Genomic DNA, 21385 nt, shown 5'->3' on the forward strand with positions numbered 1-21385 from the left:
AAAAATTCGACCGCCCGAAAATGCACCTTAATTTTGCACTTTTAAAACATGTCAGATTTCCAACACTAATTATTTAAAACCGGTCGAAATTTTAAAACTTTTACGTTGGGAGCTGGAGCTTTCTTCTTGCAGGCGACCGTCGCCGGTAGTATAGCAGCATGTTTTGTACGTACATCCGTGCCAGTGCGCTGATTGTCTGCGACTGTCTTAGAAAATCCCTGAATAAGGCGTTACCAAAATCGGAAAAAATAAAAAATTGCCTTCTTAAAAAAACGAACAGAATTCAAATATTTCGTTTAACAAATATGTTGCAGTGGGAAAAATGGGATTGGAAACCCTGAACAAAACTTCTGTGCCTCGCGTTTCGATTCTAGGATAACGCGATTATTCATTATTGTGCGTTCGCTTCCTGGAGTTGGTTCTCAATACTACATAAAAATCATCGAGGATAAATAATTTAATATCCCACTTTGTACTCTTCACGGTAAACCATAGGCTCTGAAATACTCGTAGATTTTTTATTGAAAATACAGCGAAGAGAAGCCATGATGTTTTGATCGTGTAAAAGGTCACCTTCCTAGGACCGCCCCCTGTTTAATAATTCATGAGATGACGTCATATTTACTGGCATTACCACGTGTTTTTACCGACCCCATCAAAACACTGGTATGAATGACGTGTTTCTGATTTATATATTCAAGAGCAGTTGTTCTGGTTCAACGATTTTACATAAAATGTTTATGTCTATACGTTAACTTTCAATTTCAATAGTCTAGAAAGTATGACAAAGTATGACAAAGCAGTAATTCCCGGTTTAACGCGCAAATATGCAAATTAGCCTTTTTCTCGTCTTCTATTTTTGGTGAATTCTTGGGTTTTAAATTAAAATAGCTGATGGACGCTTTGGCCATTTGCCTCGAAATTTTCACACATTACTGACAAGGTGTTCCCCCTTCAAAATGCGTCCGGACAGTTTATTACGGCGAGTGGAACAAAAATAACAAGTCCGCAATTAACACGGATATATAAATTATGCAAAAATAGAAAAGAGTGAACTTTGAGGTCATGCTGTGCGACTTTGAAAGCCGTTAGAGAGATGAGTGGACGCATTTGAATTAGTAGTATACCAATGTATCCAGTGATGTAATTTTACCCACAAATGGACTTGAAGTTTTTAAGCTAATTTTTTTTAAACCACTTTTGTCCAAAAAAGCATATTTTTGACCCAAAATCAAAAACGCATTCTGGATATTTAAAATAAAGACAAATTTTACAAAGTTTGTATAATAAGCTTTCAGAAAATATATAACATGTTGGATATATAATACAATCTTCGTTGTCTGATTACTCAATTAAAAAGCAAGCCAAATAAACTGCATCTCTACCTTAAACGGTTTGTATGCACAATATGTAGATTTCACGGTTTTTGACAAATGTTGTGTGAGCGCCACCCAGAGCCCACAGGAGTTATTCGTTCGTTTTAGTTGGAAGTCGAAGAAACCACGTTGGGGACTGTATCGTGACAACGTGAAGTAGAACCACAATTGTTTTCGCGAGAGTGTTATTGTGATTTAGGGAATCGCACTTTATGATCAACGAAAGAGTAATGACAGAACAAACAAGACAAGACAATGAAATGGAAATTCTCGCGGCTTTACATGAAGAGCTATAACTCAATTAGGAAGATCTCTAGAGCGTGTACTACCATTGATAACCAAACATTTTGAAATCGTTCTCATAAATTGTGTATAAACTTTTCATTTCAGTTTCTGTAACATTTGAAATATATTTCTTGACAAATAAAGACAATGACGTATTTGTTCCATGCGGTTCCAAGTCCGGGAAGGTCACTATATCATCAGCCTTGATCTTGCGCAGCACGTGGTTGGCGTCACGTGTAAAGGTCTCGTACTTCCCGATAATATCGTAATGTACATCACAAGGCTTGCAAAGCTCTTCATACGTTTGCCAGTGAACGTCAATGTTTTTCTGGTGGCTTAAGACAAACCTCACAAAACTTTGAAACGTTTGTATCTTCGAATTTTTTCCATCAATTTTATCGCGATATGCGGACAGCAACCGTTCAAATGGATGCCTTACAAATATTATTTTTGTATATGTTTGAAGGCGCCGTACTCTACCTTCTAGATCAAAGCTTCCAAGTTGTTTGAATTTCTTTGTGTAAATACCCCATGTACTGTCCTTTATTTCAGCAGTGCTGTTGTAGCGCCCTCCCATTACCATCAGCACTCTTCGCCAATTTGATGTTGCTACTTTGGGAACAGGACAGTAAATCAGTTTATACTTGTCATCGACGAACATTTAATGGGACAACTGCAATTGTCTATAATTGTCTGTCTATATTTTCCCACTTTCAGCAGCCATCATGTTTTGTTCACTAGCGTTTGAACAGTTCACATATTTATTAGAAACATGTATACTAGTATTTTGCAGCTGGTGACATGTACATCGCAGAAATGACAGGCGTCTGCGCATGTCTGTTTCGACCATCCGGGATCTAGATAAGTTCTGAAAAATAATGGTTCTCATATAATGGAAAATATATAAGGAAATATGATTATCATTGCATGTATTATGTAACAGAGGGTGAATGAAATTTGAAGTTATGGAATAGTAGAAATTATTAATTGTGGACGATGCTTTTTCCAACTAGTGTATAGAGAATTAGAATGATCAAGTTCCAGTCAGCTAGTATACTGCTTGTAATTTTATCATCAACGGACGATTTAAAGTTACATTTTTATCACCCGGCAGGCGAGTATACCGTGAGTCAACAATACAGACGCCATCTTGCACTCAAAAAAGTGAGTTTGTGGACTAAACATAAAAAACAGATTCAGTTTCAATAATAATACAAATTTGCATAGTTGGTACATGCAAACATTAGCCACACAAGCTAGCTAAATCAAACACACATAGTGCATTCTTCAATTATATACTCGCATCTGCATACACACCAACACTGTTTAGTATGTGTATTAATGCTATAAAACAATTCCGACAACATAATCTTCAAGCTACGTTGATGAAAAAAAAAGATGATTTTAAACACTAGAAGGCGCTCGATTATTTTCTAAAAAATACCTCTGGTCTAATCATATTCAATATAAAGTGGTAAAACATTTATAGCGCACGTTTTCTAATAAGAGATAATGGCCAAAATTAAAATGATTTAATGTCCTCTTCATAGGGGTAACTTGTAAATTTACCTTCAAAAACGTAAATGTATGAAACTGTTATTTTGTTTATTTTAAACTATACAATAACATTTTCTTATTTTGAACAATTTGCATTTTTTATATCATCTGAGACACCAGCGCAATATTTCCGCTCTTCTAATGCTCAGCCATATGACAAAAGTTTTGGCTGTTAAGAACCTGCCAAACAAATTTCGTCGAGTTAAGTGTTCACACAAATTATCCACACCTTAATCATAAAACAATCAGGCTGGTAGTTTTAAGAAGAAGACGAAAATATCATCCACCCATCATCAAAATGCAAATTGGTGAAATGAACAAATCTGATAAAGGTCAACTCAAGGTACATTAAACATATTAAAACAACCGAGCTTATAGTTTTCAAGAAAAAGTGGAAAAGGTAGTTGTTGGCGTATGAACGAGAAAGAAAGGTCATATATATGAACAGCTTCCCTCTGTCATCTAGGACAACAGTGGAGATAAAATGAGTCATAGTAGAATTACAGAAATACCAAAGATAATATCAATGAAACGTACATAATATGTAAATACTATTAGAAATACTATTCGTATATTATGATTCAACTCACATGTTCTGCATTTAATGATGAAGCTTGTTTATCTCTTAGCAAAATTCCACCAATCAAATTGCCTGCAAGTGACGTTGTGTTATATATTGGCATTTTGTCCAAGGTCAAATTGCCTGCATTTGATCGTGAGTGATAATCTAGAAGCCTTGCGTCTCTCAAATCGCCTGCAAATTATATTGAAAATCAGATTAATGCAGAATACAGACGTAGATTCCCATCATTACTGACCACATATGACCCCACTCACTAGATTTATCTTATTGACATGGTTTTATTAGTGCACAACATTTGATAAAAATAATTAACTATTTAGTCTAAATCTTTGATTCAGATTAAATGCAAATTTGAATGTATTGTTTAAGTATTCAAAATCAAAGGAAGCACTGACAGCTAGCCACAATTTGATTTGATTTACGCCCTCTATCTCAAAGTACCTACTGCTTTTGCATCAGTGAATATTGGCTCGTTCATGTTAACATGAGACCGGTCACTGGTAGCATAGTGGTTGTCGCACCAGACTTATGATCGGTAGTTCAAATCCTACCTTAGGCTGAACAGCAAAGGGTTGACCCCTACACTGGGTGAGTGTGCCACAGACTCAGTGGAAAGGCCAATTCCACTGGCCGAGATTCATTCACTGACGAATGCAACTTTGGTGGAACTTTGGTTAAGGTCCGCAGGTGCTTGTGTTCGACCGGGCCTGGTTGACGCCAGGATAACGCATTAAAATTGCCATTTGATAGGGAGATGGCCACACAGCCCTGTCATGTAGTCCCAAACAGGAAATGACTTCTGTGGCAAAATGCACTATGTGTCAGCACTAGCACTTGCAATTTGCACTTACATAAAAGAAAAGTCAGGAGAGACAACAGTGACATTCAATGTCCGGAACATGAAAATCGTCCTAGATAAATCCATAATCACAATCTGTGGTATGAATCCTCTAATACAGACGAATAGTTTTAAATGTACTGCAGCGAATGAAAGGAGAGATTTTTAAAATTGAAACTCTTCTTTTATATTGTAGTTGCGATTATTTGATGTAAATGTGTTTAACTAAGTGAAGTGTCAACGTCAACTATAATTCACGTAATTCTCTGTCTCAATTTGGTCACGTTTCTTATTTTCAAACGGTCCTAACAATATATTGTTAGTTTGACGTAGTTATGTAGTATATTATACCAGTATATTATTTGTGTCAAACCATCGATTTGATTTGTCCAAACACAAAATGTGCATATGCAATCAAGGATATATCTAAGCAATAATGACTACCCAAGCGTCATATTGGATGAGGAGTGGTGTATATGAATTTTAATGTGTGAAGCAAGACGAACTTATACTGGGAAAGGCGTCGGTGGTACAGATCAGTTTGTAACGAACAGAGATGGTGATAACTGTCTCTGTTGACTAGTGGAATGGCAATTGAAATAGTACTTGCCTCATTCATTTGACAATTGAATACATTATATGGATGAATCGAATCTTGCATCACCTAAGACTTTGCAGGTAGAAGCGCTAATACATCCACGTGTGTACACTCTTGTTAACTCGTGTAAACTCGGTGTAGATGCTGACATTTTCATAATGGCATCAAATACGTATTCACCAATAGGAGAATTCAAGTAACAATTTTTACTTTTATCCGCTACTGAAGACAGAAACCGTCGAAAATTGCTTTCTGTCTGTCATTTTGAAAAGTATTGTTTGTTTGTTTGTTTTCTTACACTCAAACCTGCCATTCGTGTCACTGTGATTTATTAGTCTTCCGAATAATATCATAACATATTTCGTCCCAGTTTCATAATATTGCGTTTTGACTATTTAGTTAATTTTGTTGGACTTTTCGACCTCGTCTGCCAAATTTTACATGATATCAAAGCAGATATACCGTTGTTGTCCTACACGGTTTGTTGTTAAGAAGACCGGGCTAGTTGATAACATCAGTAATCGTTTTTTTATGAATCCAAACTTTTTTTCTGGCAAATATGAAAGGACAAATTGACAATTGGTTTGGGGCACTATTTCAATCTAATTTTTTTTGTTTTAGATTTTGAAAATTCATAAGTTAATCATTATGGAAATGTTACGTACATGTTGGACGTGATTTTAATTTTAGTATGCAGACTGTCTGAGAACAGTGACCACACATTCCAATAGGTCAGCGCTCACGCAACGAATTTTGTAACACATCTGCGGACTCGTCATTTCATCCTGCGCTGAAATACCAGGTTTCATCCTATACATACTTTATAATATTCAGCGTACATCATACATATTATTCTTACCGTTTCCCCGGCACCAATAATAATACCACATTACACAAGACAGCAGGCACATAACAGCCAGTCCTGAAACATGACATCGTTAATATTGTTTGAAAAACGCTCATAACTGCGTATTTCAAAAGATTTGTTCGTTGACGCACCGTTGCAAGCTAAGTCGAAAATCTGGTTCATTCTGTGAAGCTGATAAACTTAGAAACACCTCAAAAACTACACAAGACAGATTTAAAAACGCTTGCCAATTTTGATTCTTCTTTTATAAGCCATAAGTGTGTTGTCTAACCAGTCAACAGTCTGAAAGTAAACAGTTGATCGTCTGGTACATAACTTAGTCTTTTGTTGTCACTGCATAAAAAAATGTTTTACTGACTAACAAAGGCTTGTTCAATATAGATTCACTATATGCGAATCACCTCTGCTCAAAGATATAGTATAGAGTGAAGTAGAATACATTAAAACTGTCTAACAAAGGGGTATAACATATTTAACGACTTGATGCGAATCACCACTGCTCCATGATAAATAGTCTGGATCGAAAGGTCAGATCACAATACAAATTTAAAAACTGTACACGTATAGGTTTAACTGATATCAGGGTATACTCAGTATGAGTACTCGGTGCTAAATTTTATAGTGAGAACCACCGTTTTCTCTTTTCTTCATTCAGATCGACTAAAGCTCTAATGGATCAGGACTAGGGGTGAACTTGAAAACCTTATTTCCAATTCAACCCGAGTGAGTATGGTTTCAACTACGTCTAAGCCAATATAAGTTAGGATAATGGCGTGCAGAAAAACTGAAAGCTGTAATAATGTTGACATGAAAAACTGTATCTCAATCTAGAAGTAAAAATACTTGACATCTATGGTTATTATCAACGCAGTAATTTTGCAACATAAATAAAGCCAAGGTTTTATGAGATAATTGATAGTGTTATTAAATAAATAAATAAATAAATAAATAAATTAATTAATTAATTAATTAATTAATTAATTAATTAATCAATTAGACTTGCACGAGGTGATAATCCCTCAATGCTTTATCGGATATAGGCAGAAGTACGGACGCGCCTACATAGGCCAAGCCAACGCATGTACTTGAAATACAAATGAAAAATCAGTCATGTTTAACAGTATACTATAGTTTATATAGCAAAGCCCTGCATTATAATATGTATACCAGGTGTGTGTGAAAAAGATCCTAAGGGGAATGCTGGACAGTGGACAGTGGAGAATCAGGGAATTAAACAGTTCATATGTTGCCCATATTGCATTAATTAAACATGAAGCTATTCATGATGTCTAAGCACTACCCAGGATAGAATAGATCATGGATGCACAAGGGTGCTGAATGGTTCTCAACTGTTGACGTAAAAATTGGTTACTGGCAAATGAGTATGGATGAGTGTGACATTGTCCCGCCAGTTAAGTGCAACAGTCTTCCTGTGGGTCTTTCAGGCAACGCTAGCCCCTTTGTATTTATTTATTTACACCAGATAATCTAAAGGAAAGTGTTCAAATTCAAATTTACATTATTCATATGTAAAGAGAAACAGCCCCTTTCAAATGGTGATGGGAAGTGTCTTGCTGACTTGGCAATTAGGACATGTCTAGTGTAACAAAATGATGTGGTTGTATGTAGTGTCTCATTCCTTGATAATCTTGAGAGGCTGAGACAATTGTTTGAAGGTTGTAGCTAATAAATGTCAATTTTTCAGGAAAGAGGTGAAGAGCATAATGTTCCCAAAGATGGAGTACGGATAGATTTTGCCATGACTGTAGCCCTGCAGGTATGGCTAATGCCAGAAAAAGATGTGAAAACAATCATGAGTGAAGAATGTTACTAAAATAGCAATGCCCTTGTATGGAATTACTATTGGTTTATATATCACGTGAGGTAATAAGAACAAACATGCAGTCCATAAGCCTGAGTTCGAGTGAACTGTGGAGTGCAAATATCCATTTGCGACCACCAGCTGAGCCCAAGAAAGAGGTTATGACATCTGAGAAGTGATTGATGTATGCCGGAGCCAGTTGGTGGTTACAATGCCAGGTGCGGAGTTTTGTGTGTAGCATCACCTGCAGTGCCTCAGCATTAGTTGAACCAAGTTCTTATGGTTGTCAAGTGCCCCTACAGATATGATACCTGACATGTGGTTAAAGAAGCAACAATGGGGACCAGTGGTTGAAAGAGTGTACAAGTTCTTTGAATGGGTGCAGACTTGATAACAGAGAACACATAGCTGAGCAAGCTGATGTGGAGACTGCCCTTCAGGAATTGGAAAAGCTGGATTTGAGAAATAGTGTGCTGCACAGATCCAGTAAAGCTGATGATGCACTGAAAGATGACAAGAGATGTGGCGAGAAAAGTGCAATTCTATAAAAGTGTGCCAGGTGCGATATTACGATAGACATATGAGGCAAGTTATAAGGAAGTCATTATCCAACTGAATAATGGTCCGAAGCGGAACATGAGAGCAAGCTATTAATTCCTTTACAGGATATGAAGCTGAAATAGGGAAGAACAGGGATTGCATGCAGAATCTGAACAGGTGGGGGCACAACAAAGTTTAAAACACTGACAGCTAGTACTGAACAGGGAAGAAGTGGAATGTCACATTATGGTAGTAAATTCCATGTACTCTGATTGTTGTCTAGTTATGATATTACGTAATATTCAACATGATGAACATCAATGAAAAGGCCTTCATTGCAATTTGAATCACTCTGTGCCATAACTTGACATGTCACAATGAGTTCACTTAGTCATATGCTGAGCACTAAAGAATCATATGTTATTATGCTGATTAATTATTATTGTAATTATTATTAGTATTATTAAAATGATTTTGTGCAATCTATTTCATTCAGTAGTAGCATTTGCCGCCCCCGGAGTACAAACAAACTTAATGGTCCAATTAAGGTCCATTTAGTAAAGTGTTCTATATGACTTAAGTACGATTGAACAACCCATAACGGGCATTGAAAGCATCATTTTGTCTGTGTGTGAATCAACTGCATGTATTCTTACACTACAGATGGAAAATATTGCAATCTACATTTCACAACATTTGCGTGTGAAAATTAAAAAAACTACAGTTAAAGAATAATTTATTGACAATTTATTAGGCGTTTCATGGATCTGCACATTGTTTCAACAACTATTAATGAATTAATTATTCCTTGTAAAATATTCTAATTTAACTTTGTATGTTATATGTATATTTTAATAAACCTGTCGAAACGTTTAGCAAAACTTAGCACTTATCGTTGTAGTTGTGTTGTAGACATTGCATACTATTAGATATGATAATGAATCATCAATATGTACAATACAATAGAAAGGCATAGCACATTATCCAAATATTAAATTGTATTCTAGCACTCCCGCTACGAGATATTGGTGGCTCTTTCATCTCCACTTTCTGAACAACAAATTTGCTGTGTAAACCAAACGGCAAAAGTTCAGGCGAAATCGCCCTGCCGATCTCGGAGAAATCCTTCGCATCCAGCACTATGACCATTCCTGTAAAACGAACGTAAGTCATTAGATTGAATACGTAAAACACAATGTAACTCGAATAAACTATTGTAAATAATGTTTGTATTCAGGCTTCGTGAATGATTGATATATTGAAGATAATATTTGGTAAGAGCCATTGCTCGAAACGTCTAGCTATTTTTAATAGTTATTTAGGACTACGATTACCAAATATTATCTTCAATATATCATACTTATCAGTCCGAGCAGCGTTTATTTATTTATAAACTACTATTCGTGAATGATTGACAGTTACTGTTCATCAACTACATAAATATCTTGTATTAAGATGGCCATCATATATTACATCGGTTTAGAATACAAATCTAGCGTTACCTGTCTCAGTATGTGTGTCCAGTACACCGACAAGTACAACACCATCGTCTTCGTCAACGGCGTCAAGAGTAGGAACAAATATTGGCTCACTTGTTATCAAACCATTGTATGGACCCCAATACAGTGCTGCTTTTGTTTCCACGTTCAACTGTGTGCAATTAATAGATTCATAACTAAATGATATGAATATAAATATAATATAATTGGGGTTCGTGTTTAAGTAAATATAAAGTCGACGTCAGCACACCTGTGGAAATTTTCACTTTTATTTTGATTTTTCAAAAATTGATAAAACGGTTCCTTCAGACCTTGATACATCATCCCAGGTTTACAAAAGATCGACATTGCAAAATAACGTTGCTTAAATTAGTGTTTTAAAACGCTAGAAGAAACGACTACAACTGCCGTTTCATGCATATTTGCATAATGTTTATCTTTGGAAGGGTTTAAATGATAACATCTTATCTGTATACTCTGTTGTTGACGATTCTGATGTAACGGGTGATAAGCTTCCAGTTGCAAACAATGCGTGTTTATCTAACGTCCATTGCCAGCATCATTGTCAGTCGTGACTTCGTCGGAGAAACATGGTCATACAGTCCGGGCATACAGTACTCCTTTCGTCCAACCTTCCGATTTTACATCGACCGCTTATCGCTTAATTTCCGACCATGCGGTCTTGTCTGACCGGAAACCGACCGCATTTTAATCGCGTTTTTTTCCGCTAGCTCGCTCATTGAAACACCGACCGCTTACCCAAACACGGATCACTGGCACATGAGTGGTCGAAATGGTGGTTTTGATAGTAAAGTTTGAACATACAACTAGTATTACCGGTAACTATTATTAAATTCTGAACGACACCTCAAATCTAATAGTTGTATGACACTTGTATCGTGAAAGCAACTGAACTGTGACCTCTTGTTACATGTTTTGGGTGCTTGTTCTATTTTTTATTATTTTAATGACAGTTACGTGAAAAAAGCATAGGTAACTCATTTTGACAGAGTAGAGAAACGAGGAAATGTTAATGATTAATTCCAAAAATAACGATACTGAATCCACGTCGGTCCATGTCTGGTAAAATTTGACATTCAATTTTCAAAAATAAGTCACGATCATTGAATGAGTTCAGTCTATACCGTACCGTAAAAGTGTTCCCACAACAAATATTTTTGACTAAAAACGGCCACATGCCCTGAAAAAATCGAACAGAGCTTGACATGTATGAATAATTTATTGGGCTTAAAAAACGTGTCAAATTTAGTTATAGTCATAAATATTTGGTGGCCAGTCGATGAACAATTCGTAACTCAGGATTCACACGGAAGTCCTTCAGGGCTGAAAATCATCGACCCTACTCTGGTTTACTGTATTTCCCAACTCGCAGAGAAAACTGATTCGCCGTGGACTCTAAATGTATCTAAGCCTAGTATTTTCTTTCTGAACTGAGGTCAAATTCCATCCGTTTGTCAAAATATACCGATGTTTTTCAAAGAATTTTGAAGCCGGTCACAGCACAAAAACACTATGTGAATCGACGCCGGAAATTGGATGGTACGACGACCTTTCAATTAGCGTCAAATATGCTTTGTTACAACATCATTGATTGGTTGAAAGTCACATGATCGGAGCACAACCTGGGTCACAGAACCATATTTGTCCGTATTATCAACAGGACAAACTCGCAAAAGAACCACACCCACATTTTCAATCTTTTTTAGAGCGGAAGTTGCCAACAAATGTCAAAAAACTCGTGAATTTCGTGGATTCGAATAAAATAAAGCAAGCGATTGATAAGAATGATTATTATATTTTCCCCGATGCTCTTCGAATTTTTAGTTGTTGTTTTTTTTATTTCAAGGTAAGAAATGGCTAGTTGCATCGACTTCAAGGCGGTTGTTTCACCGCGAACAACTCCAGCTCTGTTGTAGTTTTGCGAAGTAATTAAAATATATATTATAATAATAATAGTACTTGTTAAATTATTTGGGGTCTCAGCCCACAAATTACGGACATGATCCCCATGAATTACGGTAAATGTTTGTCCCGTTTCGGCTGATTGTGTTGATCGACGCCCTTCCTAAATTCAGTATGGAGAAACCAACTGGGATCGACATTCCAAACAAATTATTGGGACACGGTAAACAGACATTCCAAACAATCAAAATTATCAACGAAAACGAGATTTTTCTAGATATTTACAGACATACTGTCATTAAAAACATATGTAAAATTAACAAATACACAAAGAGGTGTAATATAAGGTTTTATTTTAGGCTTAGAAATATTTCCTTTCACTCAGCCCTTGCATGAAACTGCCATTTAGCTTCATGGTCCTTCAGCTTGTCTTTGCCTCGGGGAAAAACAACAATAATTATACAAAACACATTGCGAAGACTCAACAATCAGGAAAGAAAACCCAGACAACATGTCGTACTTGTGTTGAAATACATTTTGTATTACACGTCAGAATATTGTTCAAAATAAAATATTCAGTCCAAGCCAAATCGAGGTCAAAGGGTCAGATTGCGTGCATATAATTATAGATAGTTAAAACAAAAAGTATTTGAACTTTTGTCAGCTGTTGAACATTCATAAAAAACAGAAAGACAATTTATAAGACAATGTGAACCTCGGAAATGTTTCTATTAATCCTAATTTCAAATGCGCGCGAGCGAGCGAGCGGGCGGTGATATTTCGGGGTTTGCGCGGTCAAAAATAAAGCAGAAATTGTCCGGTCGAATTCAACGAGCGGTCGCAAAAGCGAGTGAAAAAGGTGATTGGAAAGCAGAAGCGGGTGGGAGGTTGTGCGAAATAAGTACTGTAACTTTGCGCAACTTTCTTTTAAATCGTTTTATTTTCCAAGTCAATTATCTATTTTACTAATACCATTTTTTATAACGCAATGGTGAAGAAAAGAAAACGTTGACAGACGAGGCAAAGAAAAATCTGCCACTCAGTGTCGCAGTCTGAAACAGCAATTTTTTTCAAACATCGGCCATTTTGCTTCACCATGAAAACCGTTTTATTAGATCTCTTATCAGAGACACTTGAAGGATTAGCATGTTTGTAAACTGTCAGCGTGTACAGTGGGACAGTAATGTTTGTCAGAGGATTATCCCTCGTTGTGCGTTTGCATAACAATGGAAACCCGAACGTTCCTGGAGTACGGACTCAAATGCCAGCAGTTTTCTTCATTTTTCACGCTCGAGCATGAAATTATTCATTATCTGACACTCTTTATGAGTTCTATGATATCAGAGGTTAATACTTTTGGCCATTTTTAGTGTATATTTATAATAATGCAGCAAATCTACAGTGTTTCATTAACCAAAACTGTTTTTCGCGTTTTTCTCGAGTTGAGGTTTTGACTGAGTACGACTCATTGGGACCGCCGCCAAATGAAGTGCGTTCGGACTAGGACATTCAAACTCGCAGTTGTCGTTCAAAAGATAATGATGGTGCGAAATATGTCTGGGTTTTTAAAGAAAATGCTTTGTCACAGAATAATAGTCTGTTAAAGGTGCCAAGTATGAAATAATTTGGGGACAAAAAAACAAACCTGCATAGAAATCGGAATAATAGGTCTTTTGATTACCGGGGACACATTTCAATGGACTTGATTACGGACAATGCATGACGTAAATTTCACCAGGAAATTCCGCAGTGTGCTCTCGCAATCGCGGACTTAGTCATTTTTACAAGGTTCACCATTTTTTATGTCACGTGATAATTATGTAAACAATGACTGTCCAGTTTGTGCGAACTTGTACCTCTATACTTAGTCTTTTGAAATATATAAGCTAAATTACTGTTCTGAACGAGACAACAGACAGAGAATGTTTTATTCGAAAACGTCACAAAACCTTCTCGCTACCTTAATACCAAATTATTATGAACATTTAGAACTCCGGTCCCATAAACCTATGTAAATGAATTATTCATTATTCAGTAAAACGACACCAAGTTGATGTTATGTCCCACAGTCACGGTTATTGGGTACAGGGTATTTATTTAATTTATATAACATATACATGTTCGTGGGCACTTGCAGTCCTTTATTTTGTTTCACATTTTGTATATGTAGACAGTAATGGTTTAACGCTGTTTACATTTTGGAATTTTACCCCAAGTGGAACATACTAAAGATACTCTTAATTTGCATAACTCACAAGGCTATAAATAAATATTAGAAAATATAATCAGTGTAAAAGGCGACGTCAGATACTACTAGTATTACATTTACTTTACCACTAATTTACATATTGCAAAGCAATAATCGTTCCGTTGATGTGATAGATGTGACCATTTTGTAAGTGCCCATAAAAGCTGTACTGGGTGAACGATTATACACATAACTCATTCTCCCAACTTGTATTTTGTAGTTATTAAGGAAAGTTTGAAGTTGATTAGCTTATATGATTTTACTAAGATTCCTGTGCAACTTCCACGTGCTCTTGTAGTTTTGCTCATTGAATTGTGGATGGTACGTTTAATTCACTTAATCCTTGAAAATTACAATTGATAGTTGCACTAGAATTTCATAACAAAACAGACTCCCATATTTGAAGATGATCAGATAAAAAATGTTTGAGTTAGTGTAACCAAAAAAATAAAACTATTTTAATTGAAATTTAAAGAATATTTTGGAAAAATAAACATACAACATGTACCATATTTCAATTTGGCTGAGTTCGTGAGCTAGTTAATATAATATCCAAGTTGAAAGGAAGGAAAAATAAATGTTTGTGTTATTGTAACCATGTTTTGTATGTAATAAAGCTGCATTTAAAAAAAACAAACAAAAAAAAAAACAAAAAAAAATAAGCAAAAACCAAATTCTCTCGAACCTGCGTTTATACATTAACACCTTCAATTCATTATTTCGGTGGTACATTTTGTTGCAGTCGTAGGTAGTTTAATTTCTGAAGAAATTTGTGACTTAACTGCGGAATCACAATTTCTTTAGTTTGTGACGAAAGTGAGGCTGTACACCAAGATAAACAAGCGAATGTGAATAGCAAACAATAGGTTGTTAGCATCCATGTAATAATCGATGTTTACTGACAAAAGATAACAGTGCGAGAAGAACAACAGCAGAAAAACAGTTCTTGTTCATTACTACCACTGGCGGGATTTAAACACATACGTATCATGCCAAAGAGACAACGGGCTCATTGTATTCCCATTGACCTTGTATCGTTGCGATCACTAAACTGCATTGTACCATCCCTGTATAGCATACAAATAATTTATCAACTTACCTTGATAACCGTATTTGGTACTGGGTCTAAGCCTGCCATGTACGCATACGTGTAGGGTTTAGTGTTATAATTATAATAGTTGATGGTTGAAAAATCAACAACTTGATAGCCCGATGGATAAAGATCAATTCTGTCAATAAGCGTCCAATCATTCATATCAACTACAAACCGCTCTACCACTGTTCTCTTTGTGCCCTAGATACAAACAATGATTGTAATATTGCAAAACTTAGTCAGAAAGTTTGTCAAATTATAATAGCAGCTATAGGTAGATCGCCAACATTTAATGTATAGTTGTGCTCAAAAATATTTGCTTGCATGAAACATTGCAAATTGATGTTTATGAAATAACTTACTGGTCCAGCTACAATTTCTTCCAAATCGAAATATCTGTATACATCCCACGAGTATGTCAACATATCTAAGTACATTTTGCCATCCAGTTCATAAGAATTGAGCTGCAACACACAAATTAATCATCAATTCTTTTGTTTATCCACATGTATATATCTCAATAGTGATAGCTTATTATCATGATTCATTACTTTACCATAAAACGATATTTTCCCGTTATACAATCGACAAATAATGAAAAACACAGAATAGTAGATTAAATTAATCAAAAAATCAACTCTGCTTGTGTATGTTGTGTTAAAATAATAATATCTGATTCGTTTATTATATGGTGGACTATAGTATGTTTAATCAAAATATAAAAATGTTTGCATTTTTTTCCGATTATATGCGTACATAATAGTTAAATAAATTTCAAATTACAGAGGCGGCGGCATAACACTTTGCATGGTGGGGCGAGATCTGCTCACTATTCCTCTCGCCAGAGGCGCGAACTTACTAGAGGGGGTCCGGTGGCATGCTCACCTTGAAAAATGTTGAAGTCTAGACCCTTTGAAAAGCTATTTCCTGCAATTCTAGAAGTAAATTTTGCTGATACAAAGAGTTTCAGCTTGATTTGGGGGGCAATTATGATGTCTCCAGTCTATACATTTTATATTAATAAATATATATGGATAATGCTCAGAATGAATTCTTTTGCTACCAGCACATCAATATTCACACATCATGTTAAATTTGAGCATATGCACTCATAACATTCAGTTTTAGAAATGCCATGGTATAGATAAGAATTCTACGTCAGAATACAAACCAATCACCTGTACAGCTGAATTGAGCTATTGTGTTAAACTAATCAGTCGGCATAAATAAATATATATAATAATATATCGCCTGATAAATTAACTATTTATTGTAAATGATGTATCTAAAATAATGTTTAGCCTTACATCAGTAGTTCAGTCTTTCATACCTGATGTGTTATAAACAACCCATCTGGTGTGGAAAATTCTCCTACTACGTCGTTGGTTTCACGGCTTACGAAGACAAATCTCGTCGGAATATCTGATCGAAATTCATAACCGGTCAGAAAGGTGGGAAGTACTGGATCATCTGGGTCTGACACTGAAATAGGAAATTTTCAGTCAATAGTTTATTTTATAAACGCTCTATCACGTGCAATTGATAACATGTTCACTGGAAATAACCATTTATTATTTTAAAACAGAGTCCAACAATATATATATATGTGTCGTTGAGCCTGTTTTTTTTCTTCCTCAAAAATAATTAGCAAGAACTGAACAACCAGTGGTTTTAATGAATGTATATTGCAAAATAGTTGCAAGTACAATATAACACTAATGTGAAACACTATACGCCTACGAGATTTGGGCAAGGTACTTCAACGGAATCACATGGCGACACTTGATGTGATGGCCCTCTACACAATTGTACCTAGTATTACAGAAGGCATTATTGATTTCCAGGAAGCCGTTGATCACAGGTTCTACTTTCACCAACACTTATACTTAATAACAATAGTTTTCAGTTTAACACAAATAAATAATGCACCTGGCAATATATGGACAAAACTCCACAAATTACTATTATCATGTTCACCATCATCCAACCACTTTGTATAATTTATGTTTCGTAGACATTTGCATATCATTTAAAAATATTATGTCAGAATTCATATTGATCCGGCATTTTTGACAACTTAGTGACTGATTCAGTACGTAAAGATGGGAACGTGGTATTTGTTTAATATTGAAGTTTTTGATGTTAAATATGTAAATATTCACACAAAACTAGCATTTATCAGAGTAAATTATCACATAAAATGCAACATTAGAAATGTAATATATTTAATCACATACGTAGGGGAGACAAAGAAACGACAGATTTAACAACCACCTTGCAACAGTATGACTCAATCTAGACACATCAGTAGCCATACATTTCAATAGCATCGACCACCCTATAAACGACATGTTATTTATAGGCGTAATAAAAAATAAATAAATGCGAAAACAAGCTACGCAAAAAACTATAACCATTTCGATGGAAAAATGGCTGCAAGCAAACTACCCATACACCAAAGGATCAATAGTGGACAGTGAGGGCGCATCATACGCTAAGAGCTACTATCATACACTCCTACCCCTGCGGCATGATGTTTTACAGCATTTGTTTTAGTTTTCTTTGTTACAATTTCACATTTTTTGAGATTTATTTCGTTTTCATTTTATATTTTCCCTGTTATTTTCAGTTATAATGATACAATTTCATTATCATTTGTATTCACTGAAGAAGGCCACAGTTAGGGAGAGAAAGGTTGACTCCATTCAATCAAGTGAGCAGTAAACATATAGTGTGTTGAGATGCATTTTCCAGCATATACACTGAAAAAAAACATCAATGTTTAGCAAGTGAACAAATGTTAAAGATTCAAGTCCATGATAAACGTGCATAAATGTTTAAATAACAGAATTGTTTTGTGAAAAAAAAGTGAGGAATGATTATTTATTCAGTACTTGTGTATTCTGTAAAAAAAGTCTGACTTCTTGGTTATTTCATTTTGTTATACAAATACCAATGTAGTAAACACTATAGTCAACTCACGTAGGTTTTTGCATACATCCATGAAAAAATTCGATGTTGGAATAATAAAATAATTCTCAGTTATAGCAAAAGAATGGAGATAACCACCGGGTAGATCAAAGTCGGGGTAACCATCATCCACGCACTGGCTCAGATTGAAGGGACCGCCTGCTAAGTAAGACGCTAAAGGTATCCGTTCGTCATTCTGGATTTTATACACCATTCGCCTTTGAATATATTAATGAATAAATTTATTCACGACACTGCATAAAAACTTAATGAATAAATTATTTAATTAAGTAATTGTGTTTGTGTTGTACAAACACAATTATATTGACGCATCAGTTGTTTGTGGTTTATTTTGGGAAATCTTTTTCGGGCACATTATTTTATACATTTGAATTTTTGCGCAATCCACTCATCTTGGGAACCTCCACACAAAGCATGGTCTCGTGCCTATTACTTGTAAACATTTTTTGCAGAGCTAGTGCGCCCTCTGTGACAGAATAACAATATGCACTTATATACAATATATTTTACTTTATATTATACATACCACGCATTGATGTTTTCACTATCACGCATATCAAACATGAGTGCAGAACTGTACAGTGTTACACCGTCAGCGTCAGTGTGTTCGTGTGCCGGATTATTCAAATTCACCATATATGGAGGCAGCCCGAAGTTAACATCTTTGAACGGATATGCTCCCTTGGTGTCAAGAGTCTCAAGATCGATCCATAGTCCTATGAATGACATGTTAACTTGTATATATTCAAGCACAGGCAATAAGGAAATTAGATAGATAGATTCGGAAAAATTCAGCCTTGCGCTGTGATCAAATGTACGTCAAAACTAACAAAATGAATTGTGCGTTTAATGTGCCTCGTTCGTCTTGCTGCTGTCGTTTGATTTTGTTCAAAAAATATAATTTACAAGCGCTGTTTATGGCTTATTGTCCATCATAACTCCATAGCTTTAACCAAAATAGCTTTAACTCCAATATTACAACCCAATATTTGTTATGTTTCACCACCGTAGTTGTACAGTCTTAATGCATATACACAAAGATTTTAAAAACTATACCGGTAACTAACCAAAACTAGCTTCTGTCACGGTTTCGACATTATCTCCAATCTTCCAGAAAGCAATATTTGGATTAAGGGCAGAATAATCGCTGAAAATGGACCATTTTTCGAACTGTTCTTGGTGCTACATGAGAACGTGAACACAGAATAACAGTAAAGAATGATTGGCATATTGTGTTTCTTTATAAGTCGGCGTGAGGAAGTGTTCAGTAATGTGAAAATGGTGTAGATATGTGGGACATTGCTTTCAAATCGACTATATCAAATATGTAAAAAAAAAGCAGTTCCCATGCAATGAAGACTACAAATGAAAACAATATCGATTGTGTCAGCTGCACATGCGTCACTTAGACCCATTTACATCATTACTTTATTCTGGTATAACGAAAACTGTGCGACTTATTTTAATGGATTTTCAATTCCTGTCGCAATTCAAGAGACCGAGTACTCATGTTCACTCAGGTAACTATAGATTTAACTATACATACAATAGGAGAATACGTCGTTGCCCAAGCGACCTTAGATACGTCCATATCCCACTCATAATAATCCCACGTTTTATAGCTTTGAGTCAAATAAAATCTGGAAAAATGAACATACACAAATGTACTAATGTGGTTTCACGGAAAATGCTCGTTGTTTACAAATAGCACAAATCTAGCTTCATGTTGAGCCATAGTATTCACAATTTCGATAATTAACCAGTATTGATGTTTTTGTTTTTGACCTATATCTCGCGCATGCGTGGCGTGGTGACTACCATTTAAGGTATCACTTGAAACTTCGCGATTTCAAACATACACCCTGAAAGACGTGAGGATGAATATACTAAATAGATATTATTTATATTGACCATAAAAAAACAATAACGCAATATCGTAAACATTTTACAGGAAAGCGTGTTGTTGAAGCTGCCATCCATTTGTGAATTGCGTGTGAATTCGGAAACTAAATGATTGAGCAAAACACTCACTCGAATTTAAGAAGAATTTGAAATCGAGAAATATCGATTATCACACTGTCACATCAATCGAAGTCATATTTATTTGTTGACATGTTCATCTAACTGTACGATCATCAACAACGACGAAAATATGGGGGCAAAATATTGGGAATAAATAGAACGTTGGTAAGTTTCATTCTTCCAAACTCAGAACAAAACACACGTCATTATACGATGCCTGATATAAGACGAGACAATGCAAGCGAACCCGCTAGCATAGAACTAATACCAGTTTAATCATTTTATTACTGAAGAGAATATGGGTGAATCGATTGATATACAACATACTTAGTTCCGTATTCCACCATACCATCACGCATTTTAAACGATGCCACTGTTCCTAATCCATCAAACGCGTGGGTAATTTTGGATCCAAGTTCAGGGTTACTCCAGTTACCATATGTACCACCAGACTGCTTTAAAAAGTACCCTGTAAAATTTGGTAAGTGTACGTTACTGAAAAATTACGTTTTAATCACGACTTTATTAACTAATTGTACCCATGAGCTTATGCGTAACATTAAAGGGGAACTCATAGCGACGTATACAACGCGTGTAAAATACATTGTTTATTTACATAAAACGACCACCGCCCTTTAAATACTTGTCATACCTTCAATCCAGTTTGGTATCTCCCCATGTATTTCAGTCGTCATATACGGTCTTTCCCTCGAGATTGTCCCGAAGTAAGTATCGTATATGTTGTCTGGTACATCCCAGCAATTTGCCATAGATGCAAACAGACATGACACAATCATTTTGAATAGCATACGAGATAACATCCTGAAAGCAATGTGACATATGTTAACAGGAGTATCAGTAATCTTAACGTGTTTAATGTTTCTGTTAACATATAACATATTAAGTGCAACGCTTAAAATCTCAGACGAGGTCAGTAATGTTATCAGTTCTTTTTAAGCTCAGACTACTAATACAACAGACTGGCAACGCCTATTGTTTAAGGTGTTAATGGGCTTAATTGTATATGCTAGGTGTGCCACGCTAAGTGGTATTGACATAGAAACCGTCGAAGTTTACCGAACACCGAATATTCTGCAAACTCCGCGCTTTATTGGAAATTGCCTATTTCGTCGTAAAACGGA

At 35.6% G+C, this 21385-nt stretch overlaps 2 protein-coding genes across 2 annotated transcripts; both read right to left on the bottom strand.

The window, feature by feature from the left end:
* Nucleotides 1–1701: 1701 nt before the first annotated feature.
* LOC146734550 (carbohydrate sulfotransferase 9-like) lies at nucleotides 1702–2322 on the bottom strand. Its single transcript, XM_085507515.1, has one exon. It carries the CDS (start codon nucleotides 2320–2322, stop codon nucleotides 1702–1704), a length of 621 nt encoding a protein of 206 aa, XP_085363641.1.
* Nucleotides 2323–9412: 7090 nt separating this feature from the next.
* On the bottom strand, nucleotides 9413–21040 carry LOC146734551 (beta,beta-carotene 15,15'-dioxygenase-like). Its single transcript, XM_085507516.1, has 11 exons — nucleotides 20896–21040; nucleotides 20571–20712; nucleotides 19768–19861; nucleotides 19289–19403; nucleotides 18748–18937; nucleotides 18213–18418; nucleotides 16561–16712; nucleotides 15593–15694; nucleotides 15237–15431; nucleotides 9970–10117; nucleotides 9413–9618 (listed from the first exon to the last, which is right to left on the bottom strand). Exons 1-11 carry the CDS (start codon nucleotides 21038–21040, stop codon nucleotides 9413–9415), a joined length of 1695 nt encoding a protein of 564 aa, XP_085363642.1.
* Between the last annotated feature and the right edge of the window lie 345 nt (nucleotides 21041–21385).

The sequence above is a fragment of the Saccoglossus kowalevskii genome, chromosome 14 (assembly GCF_978046115.1).
Source record: "Saccoglossus kowalevskii chromosome 14, keSacKowa6.1, whole genome shotgun sequence".
Lineage (NCBI taxonomy): Eukaryota > Metazoa > Hemichordata > Enteropneusta > Harrimaniidae > Saccoglossus > Saccoglossus kowalevskii.

Coding starts and splice junctions, on each gene's coding strand:
- LOC146734551 (XM_085507516.1), bottom strand. CDS start 21,040: ATGATTGTGTCATGTCTGTTTGCATCTATGGCAAATTGCTGGGATGTA. Junction 20,713..20,895: donor GATACCAAACTGGATTGAAG/GTATGACAAGTA, acceptor CAAATTTTACAG/GGTACTTTTTAAAGCAGTCT. Junction 16,713..18,212: donor GGATGTATGCAAAAACCTAC/GTGAGTTGACTA, acceptor TTCCTATTTCAG/TGTCAGACCCAGATGATCCA.
- LOC146734550 (XM_085507515.1), bottom strand. CDS start 2,322: ATGTTCGTCGATGACAAGTATAAACTGATTTACTGTCCTGTTCCCAAA.